Genomic DNA, 19137 nt, shown 5'->3' on the forward strand with positions numbered 1-19137 from the left:
TGAATGCTACTGATGATGCAGAAGGGAGAGGTGGGCCTTTGATTAGATCAGAGACAGTTGATTATTGATAAGATAATCAGGGGCAGTGTAGATATAGGTAAGTTGATAACTATTGTGGTAGTGTTACAGGTTGACTTCTCTCGGAAACTGGCTCAGTGATTGGAATTTAGTGTAGATGATGGTTATTAAGGAGTGCCCTTTGAATTCATCCACTGGAAGGGAGAAGGAAGGAGCAGATTTGAGAAGGAGAAGGAGCTGCGATGTAGGTTTAACAGTAATCTCAGCTGACACCAAGGAGGATCTTTAAAGCTAGAATGACTTTTTAGGGTTGTCTGAAGTTGGACCAAGGTAATCAGATCATTATATTCATTCATTGAGCAGTTGTTGGCTGTGTGCTACTCAAGGAAGGGATATAACCTTGGTTGAGCTGATTCTCTGTAGCAAAGGCAGCCCCTGAAGGTGCTGAGAGCTGAAAACTGTCAATAGGACCCCCAACAGTTGGGACAAGTCCTTCATTAAAGGGGAATCTAAGACATACATTGCAGTTTGCCCCTAGGAGAAATATATATGTGATTTTTTTTATTACATCTGTTTTCTCCAGGAAGTAGGAAGGAAGAAGCAGGGGAAAGGGCAGGAAGTTGTTTTCAAAGAGAGATGTAAAAGTATTGTCTAGAGGTTGGAGAGAACGGAATCCATAAATGTGCTGGGATTAGAGGTGGCACAAAGGGCCTGCCTGAGGTTCATGGATGAATTTAGAGCAAAATTAGTCATCATTGTTATTGTTTTTCTCCATTCATGTTCCCTTGACAAGAGTACATTAGGTAGACAGTTTAATTTAACCTAGGTTGAAGTTGTGCTAGGGAAATAAAAAGGAGGGAGAGAGGGGTAAGGAGTCATGGTTGTAAGGAAGTATTAATCTAATAAAATATTATAAAATGTAAAATAGCTGAAGAGAATAGTTAGGTCCCAAAGCTTGAAAGACAATCAAAATATGTATGAGTTTTAGGAATTAATGTACTAAATGACTTGCTGGTTTTACTAAATGACACCTTCCCCCATCTCTAATGGTCTATAATACTCAAAATCTCTATCCATGTTCTATTTATTATTATTATTATTATTATTATTTACTTTCCAATATCAGTCTTATAATTTCCTGAGACTTTTAATAAATTAAGACTTATCTGAGTTGGGAAAAATATTTGAACTTAGACGTAAGCAAATAGAAATTATTTCTTAACTATGGAGAACAAACTGATGGATACAAGAGGGGAGGTGAGTGGGGGGGAATGGGTGAAATGGGTGAAGGGAATTAAGAGTACACTTATCTTGATGAGTCTTAAATAATGTATAGAATTGTTGAATATCTCTATTGTACACCTCAAACTAATATAACACCCTATGTTAATTACACTGGGATTAATTTTTTTAAATAAAAAAAATAATAAAGGAAGAAGCAGTACTTAAGTGGAAAAAAAAGAATTATTAATATAATTGTTAACCCGGAGTGTAGAAAGTTAAGTCAAATGTATAGAACCTCTGCCAGGGTTCATAGACTATCATCACATTAGTCAAACAAATTTATACACAACTTTAGCATTTGAGATTATTTCACTATATATTATTCACAATTGAGGTAGCTTTTGGTAACATACATCAAGATATCAAAGAAAAGACCTAAGATCAAAAACATTTTTATCACACTCTGGATAATAGATCTTTTTACAAAAGCAATTACAATTTACTGCTTTACTTATAATGGAGTTTAAATTGTCTCTTTCAAGGCAAACATACACTGATATAATTTGGTTTCCTCTTAATCAGTGAAACCTTTGGCAGGATGATTCATATCTGATAATATGCAAAGTGAAAATGACAAGCCACAGCAAGAGATTAGTCATCTGACCCATTAAATATAAAAAGGAAAAATGGGAACGAAGAAAGTTTCATTGTAACTTGTCATTATCTCATCGATTTACTTCACCACATGTCTAGCTGTACCTAGCTGTACCTTAATTCAATTCTTATCTTCATGTAATAAATGGGAGTATATTTTTGAGATACCTCTAATTAACTCAAGTGATACTTTCAAAAGACTTATTTTAGGGGCACCTGGGTGGCTCAGTCAGTTAAGGGTCTGCCTTCAGCTCAGATCACGATCCCAGGGTTCTGGGATCAAGCCCCACATTGGGCTCCCTGCTCAATGCAGAGCCTGCTTGTCCTTCTTCCTCTGCTGCTCCCCCTGCTTGTGCTCTCTCGCTCGCTCTCTCTCTGTCAAATAAATAAATAAAATCTTTAAGAAAAAGACTAATTTTATTAAACAATTAATGCTTTTAAAAGGTGATATGATGTCACAATCACTGATGACTTATAACAATTATTTTGAAGAATTGTAGATTACTTCATGTGGTGTAATAGGTAAATATTTAAAGAAATAATCACATCAATTGAAACATTCTAAATTAAGAGTATTGGAATAACTCTAGATTAGAAACATGCTAGTTCCAAAAATGAATGTGTCATCTTGAAGTTTCAAATCCTTGGCTGTGAGTTTTTATTTCTGTTACTTAACCTTAGTGAATGCCAATGTCCTCATCAATAAGTGGGGATAATAAGCCCTTCCCTTCTGTTTTTACATATTGATCACAGGCTTATGAGCTCACCCTTAACCAAAAGAACACCACAAAGCTTCACGTTTCTATGAGTTTCAGTCAAGGTATCATTCAATAGTCAAATTTTTATCTTAAAAACTACTATTATTAAGAATCCTTTTTGTTGTAGTGTCTTAGGAAAGCTTTTACATGCAGGCAAATGGCTATGTATTGAAAAATGCTTATTTAATTCTCACTCAAAATAAATGTAAGAATTACCTTTTCCATTCTTCACTAATTTTCATCTATATGTCTTTCATCTGTCAGAAAATGATTTTTATAAGAGATCCTTATGAGGATTATTTCTAAATTCCTAAAATCAACTTGGCCTAACTTCCAAATGTTGAATTGCTTTTGTACTAATACATTTTATTAAACAATCACATTGATTTTGATTTGCCAACTCACTACTTATTAACTGTGCGACCATAGTCAAGCTTTTATTTTCTCTTCACGTATGTTTAGTAATCTTTAAAATGGAGAAATTAAGGGCTCCTGGGTGGCTCAGTTGGTTAAGCGACTGCCTTCGGCTCAGGTCATGATCCTGGGGTCCCGGGATAGAGTCCCGCATCGGGCTCCCTGCTCAGCAGGGAGTCTGCTTCTCCCTCTGACCCTCCCCCCTCTCGTGCTCTCTCTCCCATTCTCTCTCTCAAATGAATAAATAAAATCTTTAAAAAAAAATGGAGAAATTAATATTTAATCTCCAACATGCCTAGCATGTTGGAGTATGTATGTATGCTAGTAGGTAGTGTGATTATAATTTCTTTTCCCCTTTTTCATTGTTTTAGAATGTCAAAGATAGTTTCTGAATGAGGTCTGGCCAATTTTTATTACAGGATATTTATATGAGACACAAAAATCTGACAATGATCTGAATAATCCTAATGATAACAGAAACAATAATAGCAATAAGAAACAAAAGTGATGAAAGAAGACTTCAATATGCAATCACTTTGCAAATGAGGCAACAAATACAAAGTTAATATTAGAAAATCTTTCAGTCATTTTTATAGAAATCACAGAAGTTAAAGTTATGAGGTCCCGCAGAAAGAGTACCTATCTTAGTTCTTCAATGTTATAATCTTACATAAGAATCTGATACCCTAATGTTGATAATTAATAAAATTCAAGTCTCTGACATCTAGTCTAAAGTGTTTTACCTTTTTCAATTGTTTTAGTTTTTGTATAAAATCAAACTCAATTTTATGAAGTTTAGAACCATAGTAAGTTATATTTACAAAACCTTTAGTGTTAGAGAATTGAGAATACCTGAAGCATGGACAGTCTAAAGCTTACTAGCACCACCTACAGGATGAATGTATAACCAAGTACAATTTATTTTATTTTAAAGATTTATTTATTTATTTGAGAGAGAGAGGGAGAGAGAGGGAGAGAGAGAATCCCAACCAGGCCGAGTGCGGAGCTTGACACAGGGCTTGATCCCACAACCCTGAGATCAGGACCTGAGTCAAAATCAGGAGTCAGACATTCAACCAACTGAGCCACCCAGGCGTCCCTAACCAAGTGCAATTTAAAATAAACACTCTGATTCCCATTCCTTTTTCTAAACACACAACTCTCATACACCAAACATTGTGACTTACTCAGAACAGATTTAAGACTAGGAAATTATAACCCAGGAGGCAGATGAACCTCAACACTTTATTCCTAATTGTATAAGATTTATCTTGTTAAATGGTGTTGGGAAAATTGGACAGCCACATGTAGAAGAATGAAACTGGACCATTTCCTTACACCATGCACAAAAATAAGCTCAAAATGGATTAAAGACCTCTGTGTGAGACAGGAGTCCATCAAAATCCTTTAAGAGAACATAGGCAGCAACCTCTTGACCTCAGTCACAGCACCTTCTTGGTAGGCACATCTCCAAAGCAAGGAAAACAAAAGCAAAAATGAACTATTGGGACTTCACCAAAATAAAAAGCTTTTACAGAGCAAAAGACACAATTGACAAAACCAAAAGACAACCGACAGAATGGGAGAAGATATTTGCAAATGTCCTATTAGATAAAGGGTTAGTAACCAAGATCTATAAAGAGCTTATAAAACTCAACATCCAAAAAACAAATAATCCAGTCAAGAAATGGGCAGAAGACATGAACAGATATTTCTCCAAAGAAGACATACAAATGGCCAACAGACACATGAAAAAGTGCTCAACATCACTCGGCATAAGGAAAATACAAATCAAAACTACAATGAGATACCACCTCATACCAGTCAGAATGGCTAAAATAAACAAGTCGGGAAACAACAAATGTTGGTGAGGATGCAGAGAAAGGGGAACCCTCTTGCATTGTTGGTGGGAATGCAAACTGGTTCAGCAACTCTGGAAAACAGTATGGAGGTTCTTCAAAAAGATAAAAATAGACCTACCCTATGACCCAGCAATTGCACTACTGGCTATTTATCCAAAGAATACAAACATAGTGATTCAAAGGGGCACATGCACCCCAATGTTTATAGCAGCAATATCCATAATAGCCAAATTATGGAAAGAGCCCAGATGTCCATCGACAGAGAAATGGATAAAGATGTGATGTATATATACACAATGGAATATTACTCAGCCATCAAAAAATGAAATCTTGCCATTTGCAATGATGTGGATGGAACTAGGGGGTATTATGCTAAGTGAAATAAGTCTTTCAGAGAAAGACAATTATCATATGATTTCACTCATATGTGAAATTTAAGAAACAAAACAGATGAACATAGGGGTAGGGAGGGAAAAATAAAATAAGATTAAATCATTTCTCCCCAGTAACTAACCAATCTATTGTACTTAACCTAAGATCATAAGATCAGTGTCCTGAACCCCTTATGTACTTTCTTTCTCTAACACTTTCAAATAATTCACCTGTCTAGGCAATGGTTTTTGAAATGTTTTCACGTGTATGTATGTGTGCACGTGCACTATACCTACTTAAGGTGTCTTAATGTGTGAAAAACCTTCCTATTTTGTTTGCAAATTTGTTTAACCCACTATACCACCCAGTGTGATCTTTATGAAGTCTTTCAGGAGAAATCCTTCTACAGACCTTACAATCTATTAACATTATTCTTACACTGAGTTACTGGAAAATTTTTATCTTGCCGTAACCATGAATGCTAAGACTGGAAATATATCCATCTTTATTTTGGCCCTTTAAGTTTAACGTAAAATTAATGGCCAACTTCTAATAATTTATAAAAGCATATGACATATATTCTTAAGTGTTAATCTTAACCTACAGGATTCATACCATACCCATTTTATCTTCACCTGGAATCTGTAAACCACTTATTTGATTTTTTGTATTATATACAAATGTATTTTAAGCTGTTTCAAATCCTTTGTGGAATAATGCAAGGAAGAAAGGGGAAGAAGGAAGGTGGAGGAAGGAAGGAGAGAAAGGAAGGAAAAAACTCAAATTATATGTGTGTGTGTGTATGTGTAGCTCACATTTAGGAGAATATCATGAAGTGCTACATGGTAACTCATAAGGATGGCTGTGACAAGCTGGGCTCATACATCTATTTGGTGGCACAGATTCCTCTCAGCTGGGTCTGTGGAAAGTTGGCCCAAGTAGATATGATAAGTGCATACATCTACATCCTTCCTTTGCATCTTTTCTGTAACCCTAGTACCTAACATTGTGTTCAGTGTGTGGTCTGCACTGGAGAAATATTTATTAAATAAATGGATGAAATTATTTATCTTACATTTGTTGAATATGCTTCAAATCACACATCCTAAATCTACATTCTGTCATGTGAGGTTCTCAAACACATTATTTATTATATACCTTTTTCTTTCTTTGCATGGTTCATTGAGGATGAATAGGTACAATATTTCTGTAAGCTGCAGCTCTAGTTAAAGTTCCACTATCAAACTCTGCATGAACTTCTGAACTTGGAAGAAGAGTTACAGAAAAGACAAGGCCTAGAGCCCTGTGATTCTTGATCACAAACATTCTCCTCTAGTCCATTACTTGTCTATTTGTCCACATGCTATTTTATAAGTTCAGAAAGAGGTTTATTTCAGTTCAAGACTTTAACCTGAATTTTGGACTCCTTGTACTAAGATTTTAATTTTTACTCATTTTTCCCTTATAAATCAAAAATAGAACATATCAGGGTGCCTGGGTGGCTCAGTTGGTTAAGCGACTGTCTTCGGCTTGGGTCATGATCCTGGAGTCCGGGGATCGAGTCCCACATCGGGCTCCCTGCTCAGCAGGAAGTCTGCTTCTCCCTCTGACCCTCCTCCCTTTCATGTTCTCTGTCTCTCATTCTCTCTCTCGCAAATAAATAAAATCTTAAAAAAAAAGAACGTATCAACATGTACTTTTTACATGTGTCAATAAAATAATCAAAGCTCCATCCATAAATGTTTTTGTTTTTAAAGATTTTATTCATTTACTTGACAGAGAGAGAGGGAACACAAGCAGGGGGAGTGTGAGAGGGAGAAGCAGGCTTCCCGCAGCACAAGGAGCCCGATGTGGGGCTCGATCCCAGGACCCTGGGATCATGACTGAGCCGAAGGCAGACGCTTAACAACTGAGCCACCCAGGCACCCCCTAATATTCTTGTTTTTTTTTATCTCCTTGATAAATACAATGTATAAGCTATTAAAATAATGTAATAAGCACTCAAACTAAGTTCTCTGATAAGTACCTCCAAAGAAAATAACTGCTTTCATTCACAATGAGATAAAAATAACCAGCTGTATTTTCACTAAGACTGTTCTGCCCAATTGCCATCCCCACTCTAACCAAGAATTTTTTTCACATAAATCATTCTGCCACAGATAACCAAAATCTTGCCTAACACAAGGACCATTTTTACATTACAGATAATATTTCACTTTTTTTTTCCTTAGGAGGAAGGATTTAAATGAGAAAAGTGCACTCTCCATAAAAATTCAGTCTCTTTTTTAGTATTTCCGTATATGTTTTATGAAAGAAAAAAATATATTCACAATTGAAAAAATCCATTTATCTTTGTACTGCTATGCTTCCTAGGAAATAATGACACAGAAAATTCCATGAGGAAATGTTGAATTGTACCTGTATTAACAGCTAATACCTAATAAAGCAATTACAATTTAGTGCTATCTTTCAGGTCATTGTGATCTCAAAACACAATTTGGGTCATAATTATTCTATAATTTTCTATTCTTTTTCATGTCTAATTTCTAGGCCATGCCTGTACTTCAGTTTCTCAGATATAGAAATTAATTTAGGACTGTTCTTTATTAAAATATTCTGTTTACTATAATAGGTTGATTTGAAATGTCAGAATAAGCATAACATAAACTTGTAAATGTATTGGAAGATACATATATTTTTCAAAAACCATTTAAGAAATTCAGTTATAATACATTGATATCCAAATAGCCTTCCAGAGTTTATAAATTCAGTGAGGATGAAAAAAGGAAAGTAAAACCAGGCCTAAAGAGGCATTACAACCTTAATGCAATCACTGCTTCACTGTGTGGTTCCTGTGTCCCAGAGTAGAGTCAAAGGAAGTCAAATTAGAAATCTTGCCATGCTTGTTTTCATATTAAGATCCTTTATTGGAAAAAGACAGCTTCTATCCCTAAGAACCAATGCATAGGAAATTTAAAGCCATGAATCACACATATTTGAAAATGAGTAAACTTGATTTTTACCAGAAGTTAGTGTCTATGTTTTCAAACCACCATCAAAAAAAAAAGAAAGAAAGAATTAGGACAATTTTTTCTAATCTATCTAGTTTGTGAAATGCTTAACTATTGACAATGAAGCACAGATATATTATTTTTATTTATTTATTCATGAGAGACAGAGAGAGAGAGAGAAGCAGAGGCAGAGGGAGAAGCAGACTGCTTCTGCAGGGAGCCTGATGCTGGACTCGATCCCAGGACCCTAGGATCATGACCTGAGCTGAAGGCAGATGCTTAACCAACTGAACCACTCAGGCTCCCTGAAGCATAGAATTATGTGTAAAATTATAAACACTTTCATCAATAATGAATACTTTTTTATTTATTTGGCATTATGCCTTCACGGTTTAGTAGTTCCTCATGATTTTGAATGTGTTTAAGAAGATTTGATTGTAAATTCAGTAAATCAGTAAATTGTTGCATATATCTCAAAAAAAGTATAAGATCCCTCTTAGGATATTAAAGTTAGTGATTTATCTCCATATAATTTCAGTGTATTTTCTTGACTGCTTACTCTCATCATTTGTCAGATTAACAAACATTAAATTTGAGAGTCTACATTGTATTGGTGTGAAATATACTATTTTAATGTGAAGTAATGAGAAGTTTCAAAAAACCTCTTTTACAGTTGGTGAATAATAGAGGGAAAGGCAGAACATTTTCAAGAAGTATTTTTCACCATGGGAACATGATTTTACAGACTGAGAATTCTGGGACATTGTTTATTTTTATAAATATTGAAATCCTACCATTCCTAGGAAACTATTTTAAAAATCATATATTTGATCAACTTAGCCCAAGAAGGGGGAAAAGGCCATATATACTGAACTATGAATAGATTAATAAACAGTAATAGAAATGCAAATAATATACTTCATTTTTTAGGTAACTTTATTTTTAGGAAAGTATTTTCAAATTGTGCAAATGCAACATAATTTAAGAGAAGGGAGTTGAACCCCAATCAATGTTGTAATTCTTCATACATATAGTTGGGTATTTTGATAACTACGATAGTTCCAGAGTAATGAAAATGGATGGGTATAATTAATTTGTACAAGCCATTCCAGGGTTCTATAAAATGAAAATAACATGACTTTTTCACTCACATTTATAGAAAAAGAATACTTTATATCCCCATTATATTCTGCTAGAGCACACAAGTCTCTCTAATTTAGAAAATTCATGCTTGGTTTTACACACCATTCCTAGCATGACATAATGAAGCACCAGGTTGGACACCAGACACCCCTAACCACTTCTATTTCTCTTCTCACTATGCATGATTTGGTTTTATTAATATTAGAAAAATCAATATGTAAAAATTTTATATAGAAATGAAAGGACTATTTAATGTGTTATAAATGTATTGTCTATTTTCTTCCTATACTGGCAACTTGTATGCACTATAAGTAGAAATAGTGTGTAGTGCATATAATCTGAAAATTGTGGTATTTAAAATTGTATGGTACAGTATGGTATAGATTTATTTTTAAGGCCCTGATATCACTGCCTAACAAACAAAAATAAACTTTGCATAATGAGAGAAAAGTAGGTACAAGTTATAAAAGTAGAAATTCTTTAAGCTTTTTTTTTTTTGCCTTGCATCTAAGTGCTGTGTTATATTGACAGATCTGGGAAATTTTAGTGGCCGGACAAGAAGTGCAGTCTCGGTGAGGGAAGGCCAGGGGGTTGTTCTGATGTGCTCTCCTCCGCCTCATTCTCCAGGTACAGTAGGATCCCATTCTACATTGCTGCTGATCTCTTTTACTATATGCTCATTCTTTTAGACAGGGTATTGACTAAGAAACATTCCAGGTGAAATGTGCATGGTTTTTTTGAAATGTACCAGAGTACCAGCTTAGTAATTAAAGTTCATATACTCTAACTACCACTGGACAGAAGACTGCACTCCTATGGTAAGATTGTTTTATTGCCATTCTAACTGTTGATTGTTGTGGTTATGTCTCTGCCTGCCACCAGTGAGGAATACATTGCCTGGAGCACAAGGAATGTGATAAGCTGAGAGAGTAAAAACTTTTCAAAATTATTTGGAGTGTCAGAGTTGAGTTAGCTGAATAACAATGTGCATCTTGTTTCAGAAGATAAGCTTGAAACTGGGTTGTTTATGGTGTTGTTTGTGACACTGGAACAGAAACTGCTAAGAAATATTTTTTTGAGTTTCAAACAAAACTCTAATTTACATATTACTTTTTGGACACTTGAGCTCTTATTTGTAAAAGTCATGGTAATAGGTAAGTACTTCATGGGGTTTGGAGGAACAGAATAGTAAACTGTGCTCAGATTAATTATATTCCCTTTGCCAACCCAGCTAATTATACTCTTTTTTTTCTTAGTTCTATAATTTGAGATGAGTACCTCTTTGTATCTCAGTATAGTTTTCCTATAATACAATTTAAAAGTGGCCAGTATCAACTAGAGAGAGAGAATCAAATGTCTATAACAAAGACCTTAGGGTTAACAGGAAACTGAATTCAGTCCTGGCATCTCAATCAATTTTTCTTTTTTGTTTAGTGTGAAAATCACACTTGTTTCTAGGTTGTAATTATCAGTGTAGTAATGGGGCCCAACTTTGTTCTACCATGGATAATTCTTATCATAAATTACAATAGGACCTCAATCAATTTTCTTAAAATTTCTCATCTTTATCTGACCCCCTTTCTAATTTTTTTAATTGAGGGAAAAGTAAATTATGTTTCAATAAGAAAATAGTTTCAAAAAACATTTTGCTTTGAAACTCAGATAACAATTACTATCAGGAACCAATTTTTGAGTTTCCCCCACCTAATTCTTATTGGTCAATTCAGTCTACTCCTTCTGCGAGTAGCTTAGGGACTTTTACAGTAAACATATTTAATCTTACCTGCTTGTGATTCTAGGCTTAGATTCTTTCAAGGAAACATGTGTTGTAACTTTTTTTCTATGGATAAGACAAAAAATTTTAGTAGGTTTAAGAGAATCCTATAGCATCAATATATGCTATGTCTAATGTTGGGTTATTAGATTTAGTTTAAGGAGCAATATTAGATGAATAATTGTTAAAGATAAAAGAGAAGAAGGAAGAGGAGGAGGACAAAGGAATCTGCTCTATAAAGGATGAAAGTGTTCACCATCAGACTTAAAGGAGTTAACATGAAAGCAAGATTTTTTGAAACATAACCTATATCGCAAGGCTGTTAGAGCATGTGCAGAAAAGGGAAATGTGAGAGAATGATACAGGAAGCAAAACTGCAAGATTACACAAAGACAAATTATCCAATTGCCAAAGAAAACTATGGAGATTTCTAATTGGGAAAAATAGCAATAATGAATTGCATACGTGATAAGCAAGAGATATAAGAATATGTATTAATAATTGATGAAATAAATAAAAATGTGATATCTGACTGACATCAGTAAGAGTAATGCCAGATGGTAGCTATTGTATATATGTTGTAAGAATATATACACCTGGGGCACCTGGCTGGCTCAATTGGTGGAACATGTGACTCTTGATCTCAGAATCTTGAATTTGAGCCCCACGCTGGGTGTAGAGATTACTTAATAAATAATAAAAAAATATTAGACTGTATACCTTAATATGGTAGGAGAGGTTGCATTCTACTAGGTACTCATTTGGGGGTTTTATGTCAAATGATCCACTCAAACATCAGTGTTAGCACCACAGAGTTTTAGGGGATACGTGCATAGCCCAAAATAACAGGAGTAACTCAGCATCCAGACCAATGTCTAACACTTACCAGATGAGTAGTTTTCTCCTGATCAGTCAAATCCTATCTTTAAGGTTCTTTGTTGAACATTCCTTTTATATTCTTGCTCCAACTGAAACTTGCATATACACTGAAGATATGGCTTCCCCACAGCCCTTTAAAGTCATGGCTATTTATTCTCCCAATTTGTATGTACCATTCAGAGTAAGATTTGAACAGATATCCTCCTTTCTTCTCATTACCTGTTCTCCCTTCCTCCTTACAAACCTTCAGTTTTAAATTTCAAGCCATTAGACTCTACACTTTCTTGTTGCAATCATTTACACTCTCCCAGCTCATTATCTTCATTTCCTGAGATTTTACCACCTGGGTCACTGTCAATTTCTTCAGTACTGCTCCAGTCTTAATATTTGGTAATTTCAGCAGAGGTCTTACAACATCCTGTCCTCTTCATTCCTTTCATTTCTCCATTGCAATGCTCTTATTTTACAACCATCCATGGCCACTTGAACTGTTATTACAAACAGCTACAATCTCTCAATTACCACACTTCTTAATAGCATCTACTACCTTCTGCTTATTCCTTCCAATACCCTGATTCTAGGAATCCTTTAACGTCATTGAAATCTACAAATCACTGATCCTAGCTCCTTCTCACTCTACTTCCCCTCCTTTGATTCTCACTTTTCTCCTTCAATGATTATCATTTTCTTGCATAGAGCTTCAATTTTCTCATCCCTCTTATGCTTCATCACACTGACTCAACAGTTGGCAAAACCTTAATCCTAATGTAGATCCATCTTTCAGCCTACTGCATGCCCAAACCTACTCAATTTAATACAACTGTAAAAGAAAAGAACCAGAGAGAATTATGCAGACTGATCTGAGTTTAAAAACCAAGCTATGAATTTCAAGGACACTTTAATGAGGATCAGAAATTTTAAAAAGAAAAATAACTTTAGTTCTCTTACTGTAATTCTGTCAAATCTAGTATGTCTCCCATCCTTCAGTTTTTCTGCCATCCCACTCTCAGCTGATAACCATGCATCCTACTTCACTGGGGAAAGGAAGGCAATTAGGAAATAACTTCTACAGCCTTCATCACCAAATGAAACACGCATTAGCATCTGTACTGATAGATTCTAATTCCCCCCCCTTTTTTAAAGAGTACATGTGGGAGACTGGGGGAGAGTCAGAGGGAAAGAGAGAGAATCTTAAGCAGGCTCCATACCTGACTGGGGGAGGGGGTGCTCCATCTCACAACCCTGAGATTATGACCTGAGCTGAAATTAAGAATTGAATGCTTAACCCACTGAGCCACCCAAACACCCCTTTCCTTTTTTAGTATAGATGCATTGTTGTGGTTTTATGGCCAATCCCTTAACTTGTGCACTGTAGTTCATCCTTTTTCTGTCTACTTTAAGAAATTGCTTCAGTGAAGATGATCTGCATCTTCACCAGAGATTGTTTAGTCTCTTCTTGATCATTCCCAAAAGCATGCAACTATACTGTCTCTTCCTTCACCTAAAAACAAAACAAAGCAAAGCTCTCTTGACTCATGTCATCTTTCACCTACTACCTTATTTTTCTATTCCTTTTCATCACAAAGCTTTTCAAAATCTTTGTCTCTCATACTTTATCTAATTCCACTCCTTTGATTCTGTCTCTCTCTTTCTCTCTGTCTCTCTGTCCCTTTTTCTCTTCCTCTGTCTCTCTCTTTTTAAAAAGTAGATTTAGGGATGTCTGGGTGGCTCAGTCGTTAAGCGTCTGCCTTCGGCTCAGGTCATGATCCCAGGGCCTGGGATCGAGCCCCACATCGGACTCTCTGCTTAGCGGGGAGTTTGCTTCTCCCTCTCCCTCTCCCCCTGCTTGTGTTCCCTCTCTCGCTGTGTCTCTCTCTGTCAAATAAATAAATAAAATCTTTAAATAAATAAATAAATAAACAAATAAATAAATAGTAGATTTATTAAAGTACAATTTATATCCCAGGAAACTCACTCATTTTATGTATAGTTCACTGAGTTTTAGTAAATTTATACAGTTGTGCTACCATTACCAAAATCTAGTGTTACAGCACTTCCATCATCTCACAAAGGTATTCCCCCCCAGTTTCCCCACTGACCTACTTTTTTAGAAAGCTCATTTTAACTGAATCGAATCATGCAATGTTCAGTCTGTATGTATATATATATGTGGTAAGAGAGAGAGTAGGTGTGTTTGGTTTCTTTTACTTAGTTTAATGTTTCTAAGTTTCATTCATATTGTGGCATGTATCAGTAGTTTGTTAGTTTATAGTGCTGAATAGTATCCCATTGTATAGATACACCACTTTCTGTTTATTCATTACTCAGTTGATGGGGAATTTGGATTATTTTCAGTCTTCAAATTGTTGGTCACTAATGGCTAATAGGCATGTCAAGCCTAATCATGTCTAAAATGGCACTTCTTGTTATATCTTCCCCAAACCTGCTCCACCTGCAGTCTTTTCCAACTCAGTCAAAGGCAATTCCATCTCTTACTATCCATCAGGCCTTAGAGTCATTTTTAACTTCTCACTTTCTGAGACCCCACATGTAAACCATCACCAGTTTTATTGGCCCTACTCAAAACTTTATCTAAAATCTGACCATTTCTCTCACCCTCTACTGTAGCTTTCTTGAATGAACCACCATCATCTCCTACCTGGATTGTTCACAATAATGTCTTAACTAATCTCCCTTGTTTTTGATTTTATCTTTTTTTCAATCTATTCTTATCATAATAGCCAGAGTCATTCTTTAAAATGAAGTTGTGTCATGTCACCGCCCCTCTGCACAAGACACTCCAAAAATTCCTCATCTACTAAGGACTAAATTGAGTTACCCCAAAATTCTTATGTCGTGTGATGGTATTCTGAGATGGGGCCTTTGCGAGGTAATTAAATTTAGATAAGGTCATGAGGGTATGGCCCTCAAAATAGGGTTAGTGTCCTTATGAGCAGAGATACTAGAGAACTCGCTCTTTCTCTCCCTCATGTAAGATTATAGTACAAAGGCAGTGTGTGCATCAGAAAGAGAGCTCTCACCAGAAACCAACTATGCTGGCACCCTGAACTCAGATTTCTAGCCTCCAGTACTGTGGGAAAATAAATTTCTGTCGTTCAAGCCACCCAATCTATGGTACTTTGTTATGACACTCTAAGCAAACTATTACACCATCTCATTCAGAATCAAAGCCAAAATTCTCACAGTGGCTTGAAGAGCCCTCACCATGTAGTAAGAGATCTTTTCACCCACTTACTTTTCTTTCTCATAATGATGTTGCAAATGAACATAATTATAAAATACATAAATAAAATGTGATTCTCATCATTAATAGAGAAGAAAATGTGATATTTTGTATTTTTGCCAAAGGAACAAACTGAAAGCTAAAGTATTTGAATTATTAATTGAAAGCATAATCATACTGAGAAATAGTGATTTAATTCTAGTGCCTTGCTTGGTCAATTAAAAGGAGAACTCTGAAAATGTCTTGGGAAAGTCAAGTAAAAAATTATTGCTGAAGATGCAAGTTTAAGTGTAGAAAGAATAAGCCAGGGCTTAATCAATGAAAGAGGCCTAGGGTTTGAGTACCTGCTCTGATACCTATTATGATCTGAACAACTGCCTTCTTTTTGGTGGAATAAGTTCATATATTGTGAGATGAGTATACAACTTGATATATAAAATCTCAGACCCAAATTTCTGTCTCATCCAAATAGTCATGTAGACCATCGTAGCATACCTATTAACTGATACTTAATTCTAGTTTGTTCCTCACTCTTTTTTACTTTCTTATTTCAAATCATAATTATCTTATCATCAGAATTTTATTTATCTATTTATTTATTTCAAGTTTTTATTTAAATTCCAGTTAGTTAACATATAGTGTAATATCAGTTTCAGGAGTAGAATTTAGTGATTCATCACTTATATAAAACACCCAGAGCTCACCACAACAAATGACCTCCTTAATCCCCGTCACCCATTTAGCCCATCCCCCATGCACCTCCCCTCCAGCAACCCTCAGCTCTTTCTCTATAGTTAAGAGTCTATTTCATGGTTTGCCTCTCTTTTTTCCTGTGTTCATCTATTTCATTTTTAAATTCCACATATGAGTGAGATAATATGGCATTTGTCTTTCTCTGACTGAATTGTTTTATATTCTAGCTCCAGCCATGTCATTGCAAATGGCAAGGGTTCATTCTCTTTTATGGTTGAGTAGTATCCTATTGTATTCCATTCCAATATATACAATTCTTTTATTTAATTTTATTTAAAATCAGTTAATTAACATATTAACAATTTTATTTTAAATCATTAATTAACATAGTCAATTAACATTAGTTTCAGAGTTAGAGTTTAGTGATTCATCTGTTGCATATAACACCCAGTTTTCATTACATCACTTTCCCTCCTTAATGCCCATCACCCAATTATCCCTTCCCCTCACCCACCTCCCCTCCAGCAACCCTAAGTTTGTTTCCTATAGTTAAGAGTCTCTTATGATTTGTCTCCCTATCTGATTTTGTCTTATTTTATTTTCCCCTCACTACCCCTATGTTAATGTTTTATTTCTTGAATTTCACATATGAGTGAAATCGTATAATAATTGTCTCTCTGAAAGACTTATTTCACTGAGCATAATACCCCCTAGTTCCAACCACGTCATTGCAAATGGTAAGACTTGATTTTTTTGATACCTGATATTCCATTATATATATATATTTATATTTATAAACTCACGGCTTCTTTATCCATTCCTCTGTTGATGGACATCGGGGCTCTTTCCATAGTTTGGCTATTGTGGACATTGCTGCTATAAACATTGAATGCCCCTTTGAATCACTATGTTTGTATCCTTTGGATAGATACCTAGAAGTGCAATTGCTGGGTCAAGGGTAGGTCTATTTTTATCTTTTTGAGGAACCTCCATACTGTTTTCCAGAGTAGCTGTACCAGTTTGCATTCCCACCAACAATGTAAGAGGGTTCCCCTTTCTCCGCATTCTCACCAACATTTGTTGTTTCCTGACTTGTTAATTTTAGCCATTCTGACCAGTGTGAGGTGGTATTTCATTGTGGTTTTGATTTGCATTTCCCTGATGCCGAGGTATATTGAGCATTCTTTCATGTGTCTGTCAGCCATTTGTATGTCTTAGGAAAAATACCTCTTTCATGTCTTCTGTCCATTTTATAACAAGATTGTTTGTTTTTTTGGGTGTTGAGTTTTATAAGTTCTTTAGACATTTTAGGTACTAACCCTTTATCAGATCTGTCATTTGGAGAGCTTCTCCCATTTCAAAGGTTGCTTTTTAGTTTTGTTGATTGTTTCCTTCACTGTGCAGAAGCTTTTATCTTGAAGTCCCAATAGTATATTTTTTGCTTTTGTTTCCCTGCCTCAAGAGACATATCTAGTAAGATGATGCTAAGGCTATTGTCAAAGAGGTTACTGCCTTTGTTCTCCCCTAGAATTTTAATGGTTTCCTGTCTCACATTCAGGTCTTTAACCAATTTTGAATTTATTTTTGTGTATAGTATAAAAATGTGGTCTAATTTCATTCTTTTGCATGTTGCTGTCCAGTTTTCCCAACACCATTTGTAGAAGAGACTGTCTTTTAACCATTGGATATTCTTTCCTGATTTGTTGAAGATTAATTGACCATATAGGTTTGGGTCCATTTCTGGGTTTTCTGTTCTGTTCTATTGATGTATGCATCTGTTTTTGTGTCAGTACCATACTGTCTTGATCACTATAGCTTTGTAGTAAAACTTGAAGTCCGGAATTGTGATGCCTCCAGCTTTGCTCTTCTTTTTCAAGGTTGCTTTGGGTATTGGGTCTTTTGTGCTTCCATATAAATTTTAGGATTATTTGTTCTAGCTCTGTGGAAAATGCTTTTGGTATTTTGATAGGGATTGTATTAAATGTGTAGATTGCTTTGGGTAATATAGACATTTTAACAATGTTTGTTCTTCCAATCTAGGAGCATGGGATGTTTTCCATTTCTTTTTGTCCTCCTCAATTTCTTTAGTTTTCAGAGTACAGATCTTTTACTTCTTCGGTTAGGTTTATCCTTGGGTATCTTATGGTTTTTGGTACAGTTGTAAATGTATTGATTCCTTGATTTCTCTTTATGCAGCTTCCTTATTGGTGTATAGAAATGCAACAGATTTTTGTACATTGAGTTTGTATTCTGCGACTTTACTGAATTTGTGTATTAGTTCTATCAGTTTTTTGGTGGACTCTTTGGGGTTTTCTACATAGAGTATCATGTCGTCTGTGAATAATGAAAGTTTGACTTCTTCCTTGCCAATTTGGATGCCTTTTATTTCCTTTTGTTGTCTGATTGCTGAGGCTAGCACTTCCAGTACGTTAAATAACAATGGTGGAGGGGACATCCCTCTCTTGTTCTTAACTTTAAAGAAAAATCTCTCAGTTTTCCCCCTTAAAGGTTATTTTAGCTGTGGGTTTTCATATATGGCCTTTATGATGTTGAGATATGTTTCCTCTATCCTGACTTTGTTGAGGGTTTTTATCAAGATGGATGCTGTACTTTGTCAAATGCTTTTTCTGCATTTATTGAGAGGTCATATGGTATTTATGCTTTCTTTAATTAAAGTGGTGTATCACATTGATTGATTTGCAAATACTGAACCATCCTTGCAACTCAGGAATAAATCCCATTTAATTCTGGTGAATGATTCTTTTAATGTATAGTTGAACTTGATTTGCTAGTATTTTATTGAGAATTTTTGCATCCATGTTCATTAGGGACATTAGCCTGTAATTTTCTTTTTTAGTGGTTTAGTGTCTGGTTTTGAAATACAGGTAATGCTGGCCTCATAGAATGAGTTTGGAAGTTTTCCTTCAATTTTTATTCTTTGGAACAGTTTGAGAAGAATAGGTATTAACTCTTCTTTACATGTTTGGTAGAATTCCCCTGTGAAGCTATCTGGCCCTGGAGTTTTGTTTGTTGGGAGATTTTTGTATTACTGATTCAATTTCTTTGCTGGCTATCAATCTGTTAAAGTTCT

The 19137-nt window shown here is 35.2% G+C and overlaps 1 protein-coding gene across 7 annotated transcripts in view; it reads left to right on the forward strand.

The window, feature by feature from the left end:
* The window catches only part of CNTN5 (contactin 5), a 1075732-nt gene that overhangs the window by 700812 nt on the left and 355783 nt on the right, over positions 1 to 19137 (forward strand). For all 7 annotated transcript variants that reach the window (XM_081799059.1, XM_081799056.1, XM_081799055.1 and 4 more), the window contains one exon: positions 9988 to 10083. In XM_081799059.1, coding sequence (XP_081655185.1) covers positions 9988 to 10083 — 96 coding nt within the window. The remainder of the gene's footprint in view (positions 1 to 9987; positions 10084 to 19137) is intronic.

Source organism: Leptonychotes weddellii, chromosome 11 (genome assembly GCF_054177405.1).
Source record: "Leptonychotes weddellii isolate Sample4059 chromosome 11, ASM5417740v2, whole genome shotgun sequence".
Taxonomy (NCBI): domain Eukaryota; kingdom Metazoa; phylum Chordata; class Mammalia; order Carnivora; family Phocidae; genus Leptonychotes; species Leptonychotes weddellii.